The sequence below is a fragment of the Gambusia affinis genome, linkage group LG19 (assembly GCF_019740435.1).
Source record: "Gambusia affinis linkage group LG19, SWU_Gaff_1.0, whole genome shotgun sequence".
Lineage (NCBI taxonomy): Eukaryota > Metazoa > Chordata > Actinopteri > Cyprinodontiformes > Poeciliidae > Gambusia > Gambusia affinis.
Window position 1 is genome coordinate 9,313,871 of NC_057886.1, and position 22,043 is coordinate 9,335,913.

At 42.4% G+C, this 22,043-nt stretch overlaps 1 protein-coding gene and 1 long non-coding RNA gene across 3 annotated transcripts; one reads left to right on the forward strand and one right to left on the reverse strand.

Moving 5' to 3' along the window:
* Window positions 1–506: 506 nt before the first annotated feature.
* On the forward strand, window positions 507–15,020 carry xylt2 (xylosyltransferase II). The gene is made up of 11 exons (XM_044100905.1): window positions 507–654; window positions 4,497–5,013; window positions 5,695–5,870; window positions 7,627–7,829; window positions 9,197–9,277; window positions 9,354–9,570; window positions 10,344–10,520; window positions 10,684–10,940; window positions 11,018–11,213; window positions 11,315–11,648; window positions 12,587–15,020. Exons 1-11 carry the CDS (start codon window positions 523–525, stop codon window positions 12,907–12,909), a joined length of 2,613 nt encoding a protein of 870 aa, XP_043956840.1. The 5' UTR covers window positions 507–522; the 3' UTR covers window positions 12,910–15,020.
* On the reverse strand, window positions 14,136–21,516 carry LOC122822328. 2 transcript variants are annotated; one of them, XR_006369135.1, is made up of 3 exons: window positions 20,755–21,516; window positions 15,734–19,457; window positions 14,136–14,962 (listed from the first exon to the last, which is right to left on the reverse strand). It is a non-coding gene; the product is annotated as an uncharacterized LOC122822328 (long non-coding RNA). The 2 variants fall into 2 exon arrangements; XR_006369134.1 differs by having other exon boundaries at window positions 15,734–21,516.
* Window positions 21,517–22,043: the final 527 nt, after the last annotated feature.

Genomic DNA, 22,043 nt, shown 5'->3' on the forward strand with positions numbered 1-22,043 from the left:
ATCTTGATAATAATATTTAACTTGAAATACTTTTGTTGTAATAAAACTTTAACTATAGTAAAACAAGTTAAAAACGCGATTAGAAACAATTGATTGTCAGGAACAGATGTACAGTGCCATTGTGTCTTAAATTTATTTGTCCAACTTTTTTTAATCACCCCACTTGTCTCCTTCCAAGTTTCATTTAAAAGTTGGCAACTCTACTTATCTGTATATTTTTGGAGAAAGACTGAGAAAAAATGCTGTATAGTTTGAGTTTAGACAGGAGGAAAGCAGTCCCCTAAGAAGTACACAGAAACATAACAAAATCCAATCCAGTTATTTAATATTAATGCAGCTCCTCTGCATTAAGAGTCGTTTATCAGCTTTGAGAGTGAAGAACAGTTTGAGAAGCAGAAGAGCCGATTCTTGCTCATGAGCTGAGCAAAATCAGTCGAATCCCTAAAACGAACCGGGAATCTCACGCTGAGCACAGAGCGACCCCGCGTGGACGCTCCGCTCAGAACGTGCCGTGCTGGAAAAATGGTGGCCAGCGTGCGAGTCCGAAAGCTGCTTCGACGGTATAAACTAGTGATTTCCGCTGCTTTAATGATCCTCCTGATCCAGGGACTTGTGGTTTGGAGTCTTAGGAGCTTGGAAGAAGGCCCACCAGAGGTGAGAAACAGTCCCACTGACTATTTTATAGGCAAGGCTCTGATTTTGTTTAGATTAGCCGTTGGCGTTTAGCTCATCTCACTGAGTTATTATAGTGTAACGGCAGCTTATGTTAGCTCTTAGCAGAAACATGTTACTATTGATGGATCAGCCTTGCCTCTGTTGTCACTTATCACAAACGCTCAAGAGAAATAAGAGAGAGTAGAGTGTTCTTCTTGTTATAACTGTACATTTTTGGTTCTCGCTGTGGAAGGCTGAATGAAAACGAAGTTGTTTCAGAAGCAACAGTGGGCTGTGTGCTGCTTGTTGTCATGCTGTTTCATCTGGCTCCTTCAAATAGAGAAAATGTAATGCAAAGACAGGAAACAGAAAAACATCTAATAGGGAAGTCGTTTATTAAGTAATTCAGTTAGTTTGCGTAAGTCTGAGTACTCAATTAAGACTCTTCATAGGAAGTAAAGTATCAGTCTGAGGCTCTGTTTATAGCCAGAGTTCATGTCCAGGCAGGGAAAATATGAAATATTGATTACAGCATTTTCCAGGTTTGAAAAATTCTGGAAAAAGAAAAACCTAAAGTCTAAACACAATTTTAAATCCACATTTTATTCAATGGCACTTTGTCTAAAGTTAATTAAGTTCAAATATTTTCCCCCCTGGAATTAATAAATGTTATATTAGTCAAGGTTGTTCAAAGAGTTCTTGTAGATGTTGATGACTTTGGGCTGGAAGGATGTCCTGTAGCAATCTGTATTACACAGGCTCTGATGAAGCTTCTGACTGAAGACAACTTTTTTTTCTCTCTCTCTCTCTCTCTTTATATATATATATATATATATATATATATATATATATATATATATATATATATATATATATATATATATAAACTTGTTCTTGGCGCCATCATCTCCTAGTTCTCCACAGTGGTCCCCCGTTTCTCATGAAATCTACAATCACCTCCTTTGTTTTGTTTACATTTGAGATGAGATGATTGTTTTCCCACCACAAGGTGATCCACCAGCTCTCTCAACTCAGCTTCTTAACCATCAGTGATACACTTCAGTCTCATCTGAGTATTTCTGTGGAGGACAGAAGTCTGACTTGTGCTGGCAGTCTGAAGTGTACAGAGTGAAAAGTAATGGTGAGAGTACAGCGCCCTGTGGTCCTCCTGTGCTGCTGACCACTTGGTTAGACACACTGTCCTTCAGTCTCACAGGCAGCCACTGATCCAAGCGATAAATTCACCTTTCTACATATCATTTTAAAATGGTCTGAAAATGAATTAATAGCCCTGGAGCTGTGAGCCTGGAAGTTCATGTAACTCCTAGAATGATTTTTTTGCTTTGTAGTTTAGGTTTTACATCCCTTTTCATCTGAATCTGCTGCTTTATTTGTTTATAAAGAACATGACCTGGATACGAGCTGAAGTTGAAAAAGTGGCTCAACCTGCTCAGGTTGTGCTTGTACAAAAAAAAAAGACAAAAAACCTGGAGTGGCTTCACCAAGTTGAAACCTGAAGCTGTGATGACCTGAAAAGTGTGGAAGGTGCATTATTTCCCCCCATTGTGGAGGGTAGATTTGTGGGCGGAGCTTTGAGGGTTTGCAGGGTTGTGTGACCTTTGCCTCAGATAAAGGTAGACAACCGACTTCCCAGGTCTTCAGAGGAGATTAGTGCTGCAGATCATTTCGGTTTAAACCCCTAAGCTCATCAGAGAGCTCAAGGCTCAATTGGCCGCAGCCTTGGCTCCTCTCCATTTAGTCAGGAGAAAATCTAGCATCTTAAACAATGAAACGCCTCCATTTAAATGTCAAGCCACTCGTCGTTTGTTTTATTGACTAAAAGGAAGGGTGAATCAGTTTTCCATAACCGCCTGTAAGCCCTAGCTGGAGGCAGAGAGCGGTCTCCTTAGTGCGGAGGTCAGCTGTATATTCTACTGTGTTGGCAGACAGCTATGCAGATGTCAGCACCAAGTCTGTGTGCGCCTGATGCAGAACGCTAAAAGACCATCAGCCCTGAGCGAACACACTCAGTCACATGCATTTTATTAAACCTCTTTGTTGCTCAAGAGTCAAGGGACAGACAAAAACCACAGTCTTCCTCCTCCTTCTCCTCCTCTTCGCCCCTCCTCCTCCTCCTCCTCCGTTGTCGAGTCCCGCTCCAGCAGATGGTGACACTGATTCGTTCTCGCTCCACTTTTAATTGGGAAATAAAGTCTCTGCCTCGCCTGCTTCTCAGTCCATGTGTTTTTTTTTTTGTTTTTTTTTTCTGAAACAAAACTTTAAAAAAAATTTTTACTAAAAGCCGTGAAAGCTGGTTGATAAGAATAATTGAAACTTCAGCCACCGGGTCATGTGTGCTGGATGTACAAGGTTTTCTCTCGTAGCTAAAAAAAAAAAAGAATTATTATGAGCTGCTTCTAAAAGCAGAAATCATGGTTGTAGCAAATTGTCAATGTTTTGCTGCAATTTGCACTTGGAAATGAATCATAGTGAAATATTTGCTGTAAGTGAAGAATGCTGAATATGCTAAGCCACCATTCTAAGCATTAATTTTCCCAGATTTTGTCACGTTGAAACTGCAAATTTCTATTTATTTTATTGACATTGAAGAAAAACAGTTGTACCTCCACCCCTTTACTCGGTTATCCGTCTAAAGTTACCTAATTAGTGAACAGAATCCACCTGTGTCTAATCACTGATATATTATTCACTGATAAATTGCTTTATTGGTTGAAATTAAATCAGGCACGCCATACTTTTCTGATTTTTCTTGAGAGAAACTTTCAAACCGAGTGTTTCACAACATTCCCGAGGGAAACTGTGCAAACTCGTCTTTATATAAAACAGTTGAGGTATGTTGTGAATGTTTGGATCCGCCCTGCAACACCTCGCTGACGATCCAGTGGCCGCTGTCGGCCGGCAGCAGCTGACCGTCCTGCATCGGCTGGCAGCTGCTTTCCTGTTGGCCGCGGATCATCTGGCTCTCGATCCGACCACAGAGCCCCCGGCCTGCCTCCGTTTCCCAGCATCCCCCCGCAGTCTGCATGCCAGCGGTGGGAGGCGAGCGAGCCTTCGTTCTACCATATTGGTTTGAAGTGTCTGAAAGCTTTCTGCCTACTCACTACTTTTTTTTAATTTTTTTATATGTGCATATTTTTAAAAAGCCGTTGCAGTGTGCCAACACTGTGATGCTGAGAATTTAAAGATGGGTTTGATTCAGTTTTCTCTTTCTTGTCCTTTCAAAGGATTGTGTTAAAGTGTACGCTTTGTGCTCCTGACTCTTTTTATTGCTACTTTAAGTCTTGCACAGTAGAGTGGAAAATGAACCTCAGTCCAAGTCCTAATTGGTTCCCCTCGTTGGTTCCAACATGCAGCAACTCTCATTATGGCGCTTTAGCAGTTTATGTCTGAATAAAACACACAGGCTCCTTTGCTCCAGTCACTGCAGCACCAAAATAATCCACACACAAACACAGACACACACAATTTGTTTGGATTTTAATGTTGCACACACCTGACCCAAATTTCACGAGTGTGGAGTTTGCCTGCCAAAAAGAGGCAAGTGGGTTTTGTTGGTCTGTGTGGTGAATCACGGGATTGTTTGTGACTCTCCACAAAAACATGGAGGCGCTGCTAAAAATAACTCAGATGAGAGAAATGGGAAGAAAGCCCCCCAAAAAATAAGAACCAAGTAAACACATCGTTGCCTCTAGGGATTTCTGCTGATGCTTTAGTGGCCATCTTTGTTTACCTTATGTCAGAGTATGAAATGAATCAGCATTTATAACAGGATTACAAATGTGTCTTTTGTTTTTTTTTTCTTTTCTGGTCTTATTTTTCAGGGAAAAACAAGACGGTCCAAGCTGCCTGACCCCAACAGCCAGGACTCCAAGAGAGACAAAGCAAATTCTTTGTCTGGGCAGAACAGGGGCAAATGGAGCACCAGGTTTGAGAGGCAGAGGGGAACGGCAACCCTCCCGCAGAGGAAAGGCGGCAACCGGCGAGCCGTGAAGCCCGGCGTCAGACAGAAGGCCCCCCAGGAGCGGGGGATGACGGCGGCCGGGCTGGACGGCGCGGTCTCTCACGATCTGTCGAGCAGCCGCCGCAACTTCAGCCTGGACGGAGCGGCAAAGATGCAAGCCGCCGGGATCCCCGGGGAGCCTGGCAGCGTGGACGGCGCGCACCAGGCGCCGAACGGTGACTTCATGCCTAAATGTGACATCGTGGGCAAGGACGCGTTGTCGGCTCTGCACCGCGCCAGGTCGCAGCAGTGCCGGCAGGAGATCGCCAACATCGTGTGCCAACATCAGGCGGGGCAGCTCATGCCGGAAGCGCTGCCCCAGTTCTGCCCTCAACTTGGTGAGCCCCAAGCTGCGCTCACAGGACTTTACTTTATGGCTGCAACTATCGAGTATTTTAGTTATCAGTGAATCGATCGATTACCGTAATTGGATGAAACAAATTGACACAATGTGCAGATTTTTCATTGTAAACAATTCCCTTACTTTTTAGGTTAGCATTCTTTGACTGAGAGCTCGATTTTTGTAGTAAAGGATTCATGTGGAGCTAAAAAATACTTTGAACATCAACATGTAAAGAGATCAGGAATTAATATAGCTAAGGCTGATCTGTTGACAATTTTTTGGACCAACTGATCAATAATTGAATAGCAAAAATCGCTTAAAAGGTGATTTTTAATTTTTTTTTTTTTTTTTTTTTTACAGAATTTGAACAATGAAGCTAAAACTGTCACTTTATATGCTTTAGGTTGAACATATTTACCAACAGTTTGTTTTATTCCTTGCAAAATGTATTTATGTTTTGTTCAATTTTGGTGTTGTTCTTTCAGCCATTGTTGTCTCTTTTTGAGTCTGCATACTCCATTTTACGATTAATCGATTACTGAATTAGTTGATGGGTATGTCAATAATCAATTGACCATGATTAATCTGATGAATCATTTCAGCCCTACTTTACTTTTAGATTGTTTACAGTGTATAACCATCAGTTTCTAATCTGCATCTGGATTTCTGTGGCCAGGTGTGTCTCAGCCGGTCGAGGCGGCAGGCGACGTGGAGCTCTCCTTGTCCAAGGTGGAGAACCCGGTCAGGGTGGCGTTTGTGCTGATGGTCCACGGCCGAGCCGTACGGCAACTCAGGCGTCTCATCAAGGCCATATACCACAGAGATCATTACTACTACATTCATGTAGACAAGGTACAGCCAGCAGATGAACCACCACACTGCTCTTTGTAGGTCAGGAGTGTATAAAGTGCGGCCCGGGGGCCGCTTGTGGCCCTCTGAATGATTTTGTGCAACCTTTTGCAGCCCAAGGCCTTTTCTCTGGGTCTCGCTAACATCTTTGTTTCAGAGCTCCTAATTAGTGCTGATTGGAAATGGAGGCAGCTGACCAGTGTCTCCAGAACAAATTGAGAACCAGCTTGAGATGCACCACTGTCTCTCACTCACCTCGCCCGTTCTCTCTCTTTTCGCCCTCTCTTGCCCCCTTTTCTCCAGCCATTCATGATTTTTGTTAGATCTAAGCTTAAGTTGTCTCTTGCGTTGCTTCCCTTTATTTGTTATGGTTCTAGAGCCAGACCGTAACAAATTGGGGGCTTGTCTGGGATTTGAACCTGGGACTTCTCGACCTTAATGGACCCCTGACCACAAAGTTGGTGTGAAACAAATCGGGCCTGCTAGAACAGCAATAGTAATTACAAATTTATTAACCAAGCTTCTGCGTTAATCTTAACCCAGAAAATCAAGAAACAGTGTGTCGGTTTATTATTAACACTTAAAAACTCTCTGAATGCAATGATTGACAGATCCTTCTTTTACAAAAGTATGTTTTGTTTGATTAAAAGTTGTCTTGCATATTTAGTTTATTATTGAGCAGATACAATAAAAAAGTCTCAAGAAATGTATTTGTAGACACCAAAAGAAAAAAAAATATATATATTTTTTGTGAGTTTCATATTAACAATTTTGTCCCTCAAGGCAAAACATTTGCACATACCTGAATTAGGTCCTACTTCCTGGTTACATTAACCAGGAAATTGTTTTTCTTACTGTGAGTTTTAAATGACCAGCTCTCCCTCCTTCCCAGAGGTTGCTTTTACCCTGCTCTCCTCTCTCTGCAGTAAAACAGGGATGTCACGGTTATTGTTTTTTTTTTTTTTTTGCTTGAAAACTTGCTGTTGTGTTCGAAAGGAAAGCAGATGGCGAATCTGTTGAGCAGAGAGCAGGTTAGGTCCCTGAAAGCAGGACTCCTGTTGTAGCCAGACACCTGGTCGCTTCCTCTGTTCTGCTGCCAACAGACGGCGGCCGGTTTTCACAGAGAGAGACTGTTCGTCTCTGTGAAAACTCCTGCTTGAGCTGAACAGTTCGGGTTATATGTGAGTCTCCAGCTCTGTGCTTCATCACCCAGCCTCTAACTCTACAGCTGTTCCCTTTGCCTTTTTCTTTCATTTGGCCTTATTTCTAAACACCAGGCAGGAAGCGGCTTAATCTTGTCAAATCCCGTTAAAGTTCTTGCCCACTTCTGCTGAACCTCGATCGGTTTCTCAGAGCAGATTCATTACGCACCATTTGTTCTTCTCTTAACAAAATTGGACTTTATGTCCCTGGACAATCTTTTTTAAGGAGTCTGTTTCCCTTGAACTACCCATTTATCGCTCCACAACCTTGAGTAACCTTTTTTTTTTAATAACAAATCTAATTAATCTCCAAGGAATAAATAAGAGCTTTTATTTCCTCCTATTTGGAGTCCACAATTTTAGCTTGCCAAAGCACGCTCTCTCTTAAGTTCAACATTTCCTTTTAGATGACAACCGTTTTCATTTCCCTTTTGTTATCATTTTGATGGGTCATAGTAGAAAGCAGCGTTCAGTGTTTGGGTTTTTATTAAATTCTTTTTGTGATGAAAAGCTTTGAAGCTGAGCCAGCGTTTTCGGATCTGCTCCGTTTCCTGCAGCGGTCCGGCTACATGCATCGGGAGGTGCTGCAGATAGCCGAGCGGTACCCCAACGTGCGCGCCACTCCCTGGCGGATGGTCACCATCTGGGGAGGGGCCAGCCTCCTGAAAGCCTACCTGCGGAGCATGCAGGACCTGCTCGCCATGCAGGAGTGGAAATGGGACTTTTTCATCAACCTCAGCGCCACAGACTTCCCGACCAGGTTAGCTACATGAACAGAAACGGAGCAAAAATAAGGTTGAATGAAGTGATGGATGTTCGTAGAAAGAGGCTGGTCTAAGATTGAAAATGGTGTCTCTTATAGTATCGTAGTTTCAAAACTGCTTTTATTTAAACCTGAAAAGCAGCAATAATTTTTCCAAACTTAATATGTTATTTATCACAATGATGATTCTTTTTAGCACAGTGTTTCCTTCCACTAAACTTTCTATGAATATGCTTAGATAAATCTGTGAGCAGCCAACTTCAATAGCACTGACCTTTTGTAGCAATCCTAATTGTAGATAGGTTTGGCACAAAAACAAACTTTTCTAGTGTTGTTATTAGCCCATTTTCAAGTGATGATAATGCACTAATAATATAAGTTTACCCTCTCAAAGAGTAATAAACTTCAACGTTGTAAAGAACACTTAAAACTGGAAGACATTTTAAATATCCAAAATCAAACGCAACCAAAAACAATAAATGAAATGGAAATAAAACGCATAAAGCCAAAACCATAAATAAAATAAATTATAATTGTTTTTTATAAACACAATTTTCTGTCAAAAAATATTAATCATCAAGACGTAAATTGTCAAGCTCATTTTAATTTATTATGGGATTAATTGATTCATTAATCACTTATTGTGACAAGCTTTATTGTAGGCGGTGTTAGTTAGTGTCTGCTGGACAACTGTCAAGTCAGCAGTTTTGTTTAGTGATTTTTGTCAACCATTTGTCTACCATAATATATCTCTATTAAAAATAGTTTTTTTAATTGATCTTTTTTAACCCATCATTACCAGAATTAGTCAAACAAACACTTAATATAAAGCATCACTTTGTGTGTAATGAATCTATATATGGATTTCTCTCTTTGAACTGTGAAATAAAGCATCACTCTGAAAAATCAGCAGAATAAACATTAGCAATTTTTAAAAACACCTTTATTTATAACTAGCTAATGCCCAGTTCTGCAGTAATTACTTCATTTTAAGGGTTTCTTCCTGTTTTGGTCTCTAACTGACCCCAGCAGCTTTAGAAAGTGGCAGCCGTAGCATTTCTCCTGATGGAAACATTAATCTGTTTTGCAACATCGTGGCTAATAAACCGTTCTGGTCACTTAGTCACAGAGCCCACGGTAAACAGTCTCCAGCTGGGTTTTTGGGGGCAGCCAACTGCTTTAAGTGAGCCCCAATCAAAGTAGTTGATTGTCCACCTGGATTGTCCCCAGAGAGGTTCACTTGCTGGTCCTAAATCTTGTCCAAAGTAGTTTATTACTCGAGCTCCTTTATATTCAACAAAATCTCCTATCTGCTGTTTTTTTTTTTTTCTGTCTTTTCCTCTCACCATATCGAATTCATGTAGGACCAACGATGAACTGGTGATGTTTCTGTCGATGCACCGAGACAAGAACTTCCTCAAGTCGCATGGGAGAGAGAACACAAGGTGAGCGCTCTCATCTTAAAGGTCGACCCCTGACCAGAACTCCCAACAGTGCTTTGGTCTGTGCTCTTACTTCCAGGTTCATCAAGAAGCAGGGCCTCGACCGGCTTTTCCACGAGTGCGACAACCACATGTGGCGTCTCGGTGAGCGCAGCATCCCAGAAGGCCTGGAGGTCTCCGGCGGCTCCGACTGGTTCGCTCTGACCCGCCGCTTCGTGGACTACGTGGTCGGCTCCCGGGACCAGCTGGTGTTGGGTCTGAAGCAGTTCTACACCTACGCGCTGCTGCCTGCGGAGGTAAGAGAGCCGTCTGCGGTGTTTTTTCTTTTTGTTTTTTTGTCTGCCCTGGCCGAGGCTCAGGGTGAGGAAAGAGCCCGTCTCAGGCTCCACTTCCCTGCCAAGTCAGAGCAGACTAGCGGCAGAGATAATGGAGGACTGTAAGCTGCGCAGCACAGCATGCAGCAGCGGCGCCGCATGAGAGGAACTACTGTACAGCTGGATGACCTTCTGTAATCCAGACCTCTTGTTTGGAACCAGTTCATCCAGCCTTTCTTTTTAACTCATGTTTATCTTTTCGTCTCTCTCTTTTTTTTTCTATCTTTTGTTGATCTTTCTCTGTCTTTTTTCTTAGTTTTTTCCTTTGTCATTTTCTTTTTTCTGTTTTTTGTCTTTCTCTTTTCTTCCTTGTTTTCTCTTTTTTCTGTCTTTCAGTCTCTTTTCCTTTGTCTTTTTTCTTTCTGTTGTCCTTCTTTCTTTATCTCTTTCATGCAAGAAGAAAAAATGGTTTTTCTTTGGAATTTAATTGAGCAGAAAATATAAGATTAACAATGAACAAAATTCTAAACGTGTACAACTTTTCCAGGGTGCAATTAAAGTAAGAGTGATGTTAGAAAAAAAAATTAATGAATGAACTGGATGTTTTGCAAAATCTCTGTGATTTTAAAGGTATTTTGAACTTTCCTTTATGAATGTGTTGATTTGAGTTGACTGTTTATATGGATCACTAATGTTGAATAAATGAGTTTTTAAACGTCTGTCTCCCTCTCTTTCTCTCTCTCTCTCTCTCTCAGTCGTTTTTCCACACAGTGCTTGGTAACAGTCACATGTGTGACACCCTGGTGGACAACAACCTGCGTGTCACCAACTGGAACCGTAAGCTGGGCTGTAAATGCCAGTACAAGCACATCGTGGACTGGTGCGGCTGCTCCCCCAACGACTTCAAACCACAAGACCTCATTCGGATTCAGGTCAGGTCACCACAAGAGGGCAGCGTCTCCTCCTTCTGAGATTACACTGCCTTGCAAAAGTATTCATACGCCCTCAAAATAAAATCCTCACTGGTGTTTTATCTATTAGATTTATTACATTTGTAAAACTATTCTATTTTTTCTTTTTTTTTTAAATCAACAGCAATTGACTCGTCCGACGTTTTTCGCCCGAAAGTTTGAGTCGACGGTGAACCAGGAGGCCATAGACATCCTGGACACCCACCTGTACGGCCAGTACGCCCCGGGAACTGTCGCCATCAAGGCGTACTGGGAGAGCGTTTTCGAGCAGCTGGAGGGCGTCGGCTCCCTCAGTGACGTGGCGCTCACGGCTTACACCTCTTTCTTCCGCCTGACCCTGAAGGGCCTGACGACCTCTCAGAGCCAGACAGAAGCCTGCAGGTTCACTTCCTGTTTCCTCTTTGAATATTCTCCGGCTGGTAACAGGATGTTGTTACAAGGAACGTCTTCTTTTGAAGGTTTGAACCAGTAGGTGACCCTCTGTCCGTCCATTTGTACTTCTACGACGACCGTTTCCAAGGCTACCTCGTTCGCCAGGAAGTGAGCGGCGTGGAGTCGAAGCGCAGGGAGACGCTGGAGCTGTGGGCCATGCCTCAAGCGACGCTCGTCTTCGAGACGAACCTCAAAGAGTTCGAGAGGCTCAAGAATCTGGAGGTTTTAACTTTTTAACATCGATGACCCCTAAACCAAAATGTTCCCTAACGAAAACCCAGATTCCAGAAAAACGCTAATTGACGGGTTTTTCTCCGTAACAGATCGGGACAGACTGGGATCCCAAAGAAAGGATCTTTCGTAACTTCGGCGGCGTCATCGGCCCGATAGACGAGCCGCTGGCGGTCCAGAAGTGGGCCCGCGGGCCCAACCTCACGGCCACCATTGTCTGGATCGACCCGGCGCAGGTGGTGGCAGCGTCCTATGACATCACAGTGGAGATGGACGCAGAGTACACGCAGTACAAACCGCCTCTGCAGCACCCCCTGCGGCCCGGCGCCTGGACGGTGCGGGTGTTGAAACAGTGGAAGCGTGTAGCGGAGGTTCGATTCCTCGTGATGCCGCTGACTTTTAATAATAAGGAGCCGCTGCGCAGAGGTACGTTTACTCTGTTATAATAACTAACAAAACTCAATGAAGTATTGAGATAAAGTTGAAGGGCTATGAATTATTTTCTAAAACATCTTATATTCCAGGTTCGTATGCGTGCTTGAAATCCTTAAATTTCAATCAGGTGTTTTCAAGGTTTGGAAAGTAATTGATTTCTGTATAAAGTCCTTGAAAGTGCTTGTTATTCAAACTGAGCAGTTTTGTAATAAAGTGCAATCTTGATTAAAAGCCAAAATTTGGAAAATTTTAGTCACAGTTGAGACCAGATGTTTTCATGCAGCTAATAGAAAGACACTTTTTTTCCTTTCATTGTCTGAAAGTTTAATCAGACTAAACATTTAATGTTTTAGGTTTGCTAGAACGCCCAAATTTATTTCTTTGATAAAAGCCATAAGAAGAAATATTTTTTTTTAGAAATTTTTTGTGACTTTTTTGTATAAAACGTATTAAATTTGAGTAGGAAGGTCATTTACCTATAATGAATATTTACTACTCCTAATGGCTCAGAGACTTATTATTTGTCTTCTGTTTTGTATGTTCAAATGATCAAAACTGGGGTGTCTTTTTTTTTCTTTTCTTTTTTTAAATTAATGTTTTGTGCTCAAGCTAAGGTATTCAGGAGACATTTCAAAACATAAAATGTTGCTACATTTTAGATGACCTTATCTGTGCTGTAGAATGTAGAAAACAATATTAACAACACTAATAAATTAAATCTCACAATAGTAAATTAAAACCATTTCTTTCAGTTGATTTGTATTGTGTTTATCTGCTGGAAAAATTTGAAAAGTGCTTGAATTTTGCTGGGGGAAAGTGTATGATCCCTGTATGTGTACTCTATAAATATTATGAGAAAATGGTTTGTTTTTTTTTTTTTTTACAGACTAATTTTTGTTTTTTATTTATTTATTTATTTTCTGTTCCAGAGGAGGACAGCTGGCTGCATTCGGGCCCTCCTGGTAACCTGTACCTGGACCAGAGCTTCCAGCAGCTGAACTCCGTGCTGAAGCTGCCTCCTCAGGAGCCCGCCATGCAGGCGGCCCGGCGAGCCGCTCAGCTGGTGGGCCGGCCCCTGGACGCCTGGGTGGACAGCCTGGTGGGGGCGTTCTGGGTGATAGGCGACCTCTGCTCCGCAAAGACTTCCTCCTGCCCGGCCGTGGGGCTGTGCACCAAAACTACCTGGAGCTCCCTCTCCCCTGATCCAAAGTCCGAACTGGGCCCGGTCAAAAGCGACGGGCGGATCAGGTAGCGCGAGTAGAAACACTGAACACACAAAACACTGCTGGAGAGCCTGAATGAACCCGATTTTATCTGCACACACACCGAGGAGCTGCCGCTACCACAGGCAGAAACGACGGAGGACTGCAGGAAATTTGCACATCGACTGCAAACACACACACAAAAAAAGAAAAGACAAGCTTATCATGTTTTGCTGAACGGGTACATGAAACCCCACGTGTTTCGGTATGATTTTAGCTGCCGCACACATTTCCAGTCACACAACTGTCTCAAAATGCAAGGGTCCTCATTCAGCTGTCCCCTTCAAGCAGCTGTTTCCCTTCATTTCAAAGGAGAGTAGAACCTCTGGATCTTAATAATGTGCTTATTTTGAAGCATAGGAGAGATGCATGAAGTGCACTTTACTGCAGGAAGTTGTCGTCGGTTACGGCTGGAGGGGTCGAGGGCGGGACGTTTTAATACGTCTGTGCAGGGTCACATAATTTTTTGCAACAACACATCACTAAGTACAAGGACATGTTAGAGAAAATAGCTGTTTAATCTTTCCTTTCAAAAGTATTTACACCCCTTATATTTATCTTTTACATTTTGTCAGGTTGCAAACACAAATTTTTTTATAGGAAACTAACATGAAATAGTTTACAGTTGTGCTGCGTTCAGCCTCTTTAACTTTGACACCCCTATATAAAACGCATCCATTGCATTTGATTTTGTTTGGTGGCATCAGATTGATACAAGAAAACTTTCCTTCACCTTGATGCTTATCTAATGATTTAAACTAAAAGGTTGAATTGCAACAAAATGTGAAAAACATTGAAGGGTGTCAATACTTTTATGAGGGACTTTTGGTAAAAATATATATCTCTAGTATTTTAAAAAAAATCTCAGTTGGTGTGTTAGTTTTAAATAGTTTTTTGTTGCAAAATTCCTCTTGAGGTTTTGTTTTTTTTTTTTGTTTTTTTTTTTTGCATTCAAATCAATCTGAAAATCTTAACCCAATCACCTGAGGTGAAAGATCAACATGAGCTGGAGTCTTTTTCAGTATCAAAGATGAAACTTTAAACTGAGATTTATAGCATTACTCTAAAAACTATAATGAAAATAGTTTTAAAAACCACATTTCTTATCAAGTTTTGTTACGCTGCGAGGAAGAAACTAAATGTCGTGTTACCTTGTTTGCAAGATCAACGTCTCTGCATCCATCAGGGAACTTTAAAGCTCGTTTTTTTTCTGTTAGTTTTGAACACGCTGACCTCAGTGTTAAGCGTTCAGATTCTGTCTTTTTAAAGCAGTCGGGCTTAAAGTTGCATATTTCCACTAAAAGTGTCATTCTTTTCCATTGCATGATAGGCATTGAAACAACAGATTGTTATACCTCCTGTTTGCCTGTGCAGATGCGGTACTGTCATGCCTGTTTGTGGTTCTTTCTTACATATCTGTTCTCATGCTGTTTTATTTTAGTATTTTTACTCCTTAAATTTTAAACAGTCCACTGTAATTTTTTTATTCTGTTTTTTTTTTTATTTATTTTTTTTTTTTTACGCTAATTGTTTTAGTTTGATCAGGAAGAATCTAAGCTGCCTTTATGTGGAAAAAGGTTGACGTTTGCAGAATAGCTTGCAGAAACTAGTGTTTTAACTTTAGTTTTTTACTTTTTTGTTGTTGTTCTTCTTCTTTTGTGTTCTGAAATAATGACCGTCCAACACGTACATTGTTTTTAAGTGACCTTGTTTAGCTTGCACAGTACAGTCGCTTCAGTGAAGCCCCGGTTTTATTGAGAGAATAAGCAGATTAATGGATCTTAGCAAATGTTATTTTTCTATCCAGTCGGAGGGAAGCTGTACGCTGTCTGTTCGTCTCTTGGCTCCCTGAGCTGTTAAAACTGCCCTCTAATTGTGTTACATTCGACAGTCCACCTGTTCGGTGTCGCATGAAGCGGCTCCTCTGGGTTTTGGGAGGTTGAGATTTCTGTCCGTGCTGTTGCGATAGTCGGGAGCAGCCCGGACGGTGACTCATCCTCGGCTCCGTCGCTCCCATCTGTAGGGAACAGGAGCCTGTCGCTGCTGTGGAGAAGATCAGACAGTCTCACTGAAAACTCAATAAATAGATGACTATATTCCAGCTTTTGTTGTTATACTTGTTTGTGCCTTGTGGCATGTCTGGATTTAATCTAGTGTTTATAAAACAGCTCACTTTGAACGGGAGTTGTTCTTGCTAGGAGCAGACCTTTGGGCACAAAAAGTCCTTCTGAATCCTTGATGAATTTAAAATTCTAAAACGTGAGATGCAGCGTATTTTTATTAGGATTTTACGCAGCCGACAAAATGCTGCCATGGTGTCGCACACCCTTAAAAGGTCTTAAATGTATACATCTAAAATTCAGGCCTTAAAATAGCTTAAATTTATTAAAAATATATATTTGTCCTGGCCTGAAATGCATTAATCACAAGTCTTAAATGTTGTTTCGTGACTATTTAGTCGTTGGTCTTTTTTTTCTTATGGGACTTTTCCGTGGCTTGCGGATGCTTTCATTGCGTTCTGTGACTTCGAGCAGTTGATGCTACCAGTGACCAGATGCTAAAATACCGTTGCTAGCTCGATTCGTGAATTTCAACTGTTTTGTTCAACTAAATAATCTGAAAAGTGTGGCGTGCATTTCAATTCAGCTCCCTGAAAGCATACTTTGAAAATGAACTTGGTTCTACAATTACACTCATGTGGAACAGCTTTGCACATATAGAGACTGTCATTTTTGCCCGTTCCTTTTTGCAGACTAGCCAAATGATCAATCTGACACCTGAATATTTGACCTGAACCAATCTTTTATATCTCACCAGGTTGTGTGTGTAGAGTTGCTGTAGGACCTGGACTCCCCTGCATGTTGCTTCATCCACTTTCTCTGCCACTGCTGAGAATAAAACAGCCCTTCATGGTGTGTTTGTGGTGATCTACTCGCCGTCACCACAGGCGTTCCATGAATGAATGATTTCCCTTCATCTTCACAGTTGTGCTCTAGCTATTCTCGATGCAATCCACAGACATCACAATTTAATGTGACAAAATATGAGAAAAAGTCAAGAATGAATAGTTTTGGATTATATGAAGGATGTAAACACCCTCTGGGGTGCTGAAGCTTTCCTCCTTCATAAATACTGTAGGCAACATTTCTGGGCTTCCCCGTATAAATATTTGAAGTGTTTTCCGGATGAAGGCAGTTTTCCCCTCTGTGCGCCGGATTTTATCCACATCGAGGAAAAAAGGAGACCTGCGGAGAAGGAGGGCCAGGTGTTGAGGACAGCGGGCTGTAAACCCGACTTAAAAGGAGTGAGGAGTGGAAGGTCTCTGGGTTGAGTTCGCCTGCTTCTGAGCAGAGACCTGATTTGTGAGAGACAGAGATGCAGGAGACAATGGACAACCTGTCTGGATCATCTGTGATTGACATGGAGGACATGCAGAAACCCCATAATGAAGAACTAACACATAAGGTAAACTAAGAATTTTATGCTAGTTTGCTTCTACTTACTAAATTATTGGTTTATTTATAGTTAAGAGCTAGTAAAGCAATAATACTATTTTGAATTTCACCCAACAGCTGCTGAGCCAATCAGGCGCTTCATGTTCACAGATGACAGAGCATTGGTGTCGGCAAACTGCTCAGCTTCTCTCTGCCGACTTTTTGCTGCTTTTGTCACAATAAAACGTCCAGATTTTCAAATAATTGCTCTGGCAGGTTAAAGCTCGCTTCTATCAAACAAATTGAGGCTTTCGCTGCGGCAGCACGCAGCTAACGGGATTAGAGGATATCTGAGATTGTAATTACTGGATGTTGAAACAAGTATTACTTTGTGGCGAGCTGAGATGGAGATCCTGCCTCTCCGCTGATTGAATTTCAGCTTGTGTTTGTTCCTTTGCCCAGTCAGAAACAACAAAAGGCGCCACACTCGGACGGCTCCGGCTTTCTTGCTTTGTTTTTTTTGTTTGTTTTTTTTTAAGTCAGGAGAAGATTACAAAAAAATATCCAAAGCATTTTATATTTGACAGCAGCCTGCAGGAAGATGTGATATTCAGTGTTCCCTGTACGACAGGAATGAGAAGTTCGACTCTTTCCTTCTCAAGAAAACATTCACAAAAACTTGACACAAAAAAAAAGCATCACATTTAGTGAAATGTGGTAGTGGCAGTATCATGATGTGGTACTGCCACTACCACAATATCACAGGATGTGATTTTTGTGTCACACAAATCTGGCATTTCAAAGGGGATGTTCACTGAAACTTTTAACAGTAACCCGTGTAATTAGGGGCTGGTTTATGAAAATATATCCAGTTATTTATATAGGCCATATTTCAAGACAGAAGGTGGATTTAACATCTAATTAATCACAGCATACTTTCTTTCACCTTTAGTATACATCACTAAAAAGTGAAAACTCGATCCCTTATTATCACCCTGAGATTTCTTCTTATCCGAACTATGAGGTTTTCACGAGCTCCTCAAACCATCATCCATGGATATTTTTTTTGTTGTTGCTTTGCTCTCATCATCAAAATGCTAACGTGTCTGAATCAGACTTTAATGCGTGAGCGATGAAATGGTAACACTCTGATTTCACTCGGGCCTCTGAAACCCAGCACAGCACATCCCCCTCACTCTGACTCATCAGCCTCTCCTCTGGTTTGCATCGTTTGCTCTCCAGGCAGGGGTTCGGCCTGCACCTCCTCCTGCTGTTGGCGGTCATCAGCCGCCTGCCTCTGCATCCACTTCTCTCAGAGCGAGCCATTCAGGAAGAGAAGTCCTGCGTTTCCAAGGAGGGCTGATGGAACAAGGAGTCCAAGGACACAGACGGTTTGAAATGCACATGCTGTGGCAGATGTTTTGATGCGTGGTTGCATCTCCGGACACAAGCATCCGATTGCTTACTGCTTATTTCAGACGCAAAGAGAACACAGAAAGTTTCCCCACGCAGAACAGGATGTGGGTGCTGTCGGCATCTTCATTGGCTCTCTGAACAGCTTCAGTCTCTTCTATTCATCAAGTTTAGGAACATTTTGAGTTTTAGTAATTATCAATGACAGCACTCACTCTGAGCAATCCTCCCGACTTCCACATGGATATTTTATCCACGTTTAGACCTAAACGGCGTCAGATAAACAAAACATATCGTAAGGCCCAGACAAAGTCCTGTAAATAACGCTGCGCAGATTCTGTTCTGACAACAAGGCTATTCCTCCATGTCGCTGGAGACAGAGGTACGTTTTTCATTTTTAACAATGGCGGTAGTTCAGGATGAATCCTAATCTCCTACTCTCATTCAGCGGCAGCTTCTCTGTGACTGAGCTGCTTGTAACACCGAGCGGCTGCAGCGCTGACGGAGCGTCTCCACTGCACATGAAGAAGTGAGTTTAATTTGCGTTCCTGAAAGCAAACAATAACAGTAATCAGTGTTCCTGGTGCACAAAGAATACTCCTACACACGTTTCCTTTCTGCACCACGAAGCGGGCAGCCGTGTTGCTCGAGGAATAAATGTTAGAAGTCGAAAGGTCTTGAGTTTTTTGGGGGGGGTTTTTCCACTGCCTTCTACTGTTTTGCTTTTAAGAAAATAATTAATTTAGACTTTGTGAAAGCGTTCACTTTCTGATTAAACATGCACATTTTTGGCATTGCTTGCTTATTTTAAACCATAAAAACTAAATCCACTGGCTTCACTGTGCCATGCTGTATTTATGTATCACGACGGATTTGTTTCTGTCCTTCTCCTGACTGATATCTTTGCAAAACGAGATACTCTTCAACATTTTATCCACTCTGCAAACTTGGACGTTACGGCTGCTTCTTGCCAGTGTTTAAGTGGAAACCATCCATCCATCCATCCATCCATTTTCTTTACACCCTTCTTCCCTAAATGGGGTCGGGAGGGTTGCTGGTTTCTATCTCCAGCTGCGTCCCGGGCGAGAGGCGGGGTACACCCTGGACAGGTCGCCAGTCTGTCACAGTAAGTGGAAACGGAATAGAAATGATGTATCAAAGTCTCCTGGCATTTCGAACAGGGCTGTGCCGACATTTGAGAGGCGGAGCGTGCGCTTGTTGACATTTTGTGTCATCGTATGGTATTAATTGTTCAGTTGTCTGGTGTGTTCTTTTTATTTATTTATTTTTTATCTCCACAGTCATGTTGTTATTTCTTCATGTACTTGAGTGCGGTCGGCTGCAGCTCTTTGCGGAGATGTTGTTGTCCACTTGGCAAAATTTTCGTTTTCACTGATGAATTCATCTTCCCAGCCTCTTTCTTCATTTGATGGATGGCCACTCGCTCTATGCTCAAGTGCAAGTGAAGAGGCGAGCAGAATGCGACTCCTATGGACCGAATAAATTTAGATCCGCTCCAACCTTCGCCAGCTTGTCCGTTTTAATGGAACATCAAAGCCGACGTGTCGTACATGCACGAGGATGATTAAAGAGAGCGTATTACCAGCGGTGGAGCCCGGCATGCTGTCACTCTCTGCTGTACATTTGCTCTTGTAGGCAGCAGATTAGAAGCAGGAGAAGACTCTGGCTTCCTGCATGCGGAGTGAAAAGGAGAGAGAGAGAGAGAGAGGACTGTGGCTGTAAGGTGATAAATTTCCACAATAAAAAGTAAACATCTGCTGCCAAGTAGCTCTATTGGTGCTCCGGCTCTCGGGAGAGGCAATAACCAGAGATAAAAAGGTCAGCTGATGCCCGCATCCGGAGCGACGCTTTCAGATCTGCAGACCGCTAAATGTGTTTGAGGCTGGCTTTCAGAGGAAGTGGTGGAGGAAGAGGAGAACATTCATTGCTCAGAGTCTAATAAGAAGCATGTTTTTTTATTAGCTCCACTTTTAATTAGCTGTAATGTTTAACAAATTTTAAAGCGCTACGTGGTTCATTAGCGGACAGACATTTTTACACAGAGCCTCGCAAAAGTATTCATCCCTGAAGTATTGGTAAATGGACTAAACCTTTCTATGTTTTTATGACTTTTAAAAGTCATCTTCATCTTTCTGCAGCGCTGAGGAGGAGGAAACCTGGAATCAAACCTGCAACTTTCTTTAATTTTCAGACCTGATTCTGAGCTGGATGGAGATTAATATCAAAGGCCAACCAGATGAATGTCAAGCAGAATGTTTATATATGTAATTTTGTTCCAAATAGAAAAGTAAAACGTGTTATAAATTTATGTTTAGTGGCCTGAATCTGTGCTCCTATAACCTCTGTTGCTTTAAATACAGCTGCATGTGGTTTTCAGCTGTTTGTCTAAGTTTTTCACTACATCAGACCCAAAGTAGCTCAAGAGGCCTCAGAAGTCTTGTTACGGATGGGTAAACGGCACTTTGACTAGGCCATTCTATTTATCCCCGTTTTAAACATTACCATCCTATTGTAACTTTAGCACCGTGAACTTCTAACTTTTATTTTGCTTAGTTTTCATAAGATTACTGAACAGTTCTTTCTTTTTTTTCTTGGACCTTGGTAGCTTTTCAACCATTTTCTGCTTAATTCTTGACCTAAATCAAGACAGCATGTTGTGTTGTGTGTGTGTGTTTGAAAATGATGGAACTGAACAAGTTGAGATCAAATAAATAAAATCTACCTGGAACAGTAGCAAAAAAGAGAAAAACCCCCAACACATATTCCCCTCTGTTCAGGAGCCTAATGAGTTATTTAGCAAGTGTGAGGAATTATAACTTAAACCCACTTCTATGACTTTCCCAGAAGGTCTGGAAGAAAGTCATAGATCTGTGAAGCTTCTGCACAGATCTGAACATGAACAGAGCAGGAGCATAACGGAGGAGAACTTCTCCGTGTTCCCCTGGGGGAAATTGTTTTCTTTCTGACCTTCCGCTATTTGTGAAGCAGGTCCTGCCTTCGCGGCAACGCCGACCTTCCCTCCCGAAGACACCAAGCCAACCTCCAGCTGTCACAAAGCATCAGACAGTGGCGGGCGGCGCGCTGAGCAACACATGATGAACTCGTACAATAACCCACTCCGCGTGCCCACACAGCGCTGTGGCCTCGGGCGATTACAACGGCGCGAGGCTGCAGAACATGATGTCTCCTGTGTGTGTGTGTATGTGTGTATGTGTGGGGGTGTTTGGGTGTGTGTGTGTGTGTGTGTGTGTGTGTGTGTGTGTGTGTGTGTGTGTGTGTGTGTGTGACTCAATCTGCAGACCATCCTGGTGGGAGACAACGGCGTGAGCAAGACCTCTCTGCTGGTTCAGTTTGACCAGGGCAAGTTCATCCCGGGGTCATTCACCTCCACTGTGGGCACTGGCTTCACAGTAAGTCAACACACACACACACACACAAGCACACAACCTCCCTCCACTCCCACTGTCTGTGTTTGTCCTCCTTCCTGTTATGTTGTTGACTTCATCCCAGTGAGAAGGACATGTCACTCCGCTGGGCTGTTTGTACTTAAGTCGTGACACAACAGCACGGCCGAGCAGATCCTCTCTGAGTCGCCCATGAATCAGTGGTGCTCTCCTGAGTGGGATGCCACTTCTTTTTTTTTTTTTTCTCACTGCATGGATTACGATCCATAACAGTTCGTTAGAGGAGAATTATGATGGTCAACAATCTCAGCGCTGCAATTAAATTACTGGCAAGAAAGCGCATCTAATGAATGTCACTGAGCCCGTGCTGCGGGAGCCGTGTAACAAAGCTGTGCCAGACTGGGCTGATTTTATGCTCCGTGACAAGTTTTTAGGTGGGAGCTGATGGGCAAGAGACACTGAGACGCGGTGAGGCAGAGCAGCAGAGGTGTGCCGGGGGGGTTTATTCAAGGAGCGATTAATCTGCTGTGACACAGAAAAATCTGTGACCGTCACAAATTAAAGGGAAAAGAATCAGCGAGTTGCTGTGAAATTGGTTTGCCATTTTATATTAGCATATGTTTATGCATATACAGTAACAGTGTGCGTGACTCAAGGTCTGTGAGGAAAAAAAATGACTGGCAGAGAAAGAGAAGGGAGGGGGGGGGTGTTTGTGGGAATTAAGACACTTTGATGAGTTTAATCCAGATGGATTTAGAGTCAGAGCCTGGGAAGAAGAGTTTGATCACATTTATTGTGAAGCCATCAGGTGTCATTTTTGATTCATAGTGCAGTCAAAAAAAAAAAAAAAAA

What these genes read in the sequence shown, in the direction of transcription:
- xylt2 (XM_044100905.1), top strand. Translation starts at nt 523, where the DNA reads ATGGTGGCCAGCGTGCGAGTCCGAAAGCTGCTTCGACGGTATAAACTA. An exon ending in ACGCGCTGCTGCCTGCGGAG is followed by an intron (nt 9,571 to 10,343) that starts GTAAGAGAGCCG and finishes TCTCTCTCTCAG; the next exon opens with TCGTTTTTCCACACAGTGCT. An exon ending in AAGACCTCATTCGGATTCAG is followed by an intron (nt 10,521 to 10,683) that starts GTCAGGTCACCA and finishes TTAAATCAACAG; the next exon opens with CAATTGACTCGTCCGACGTT.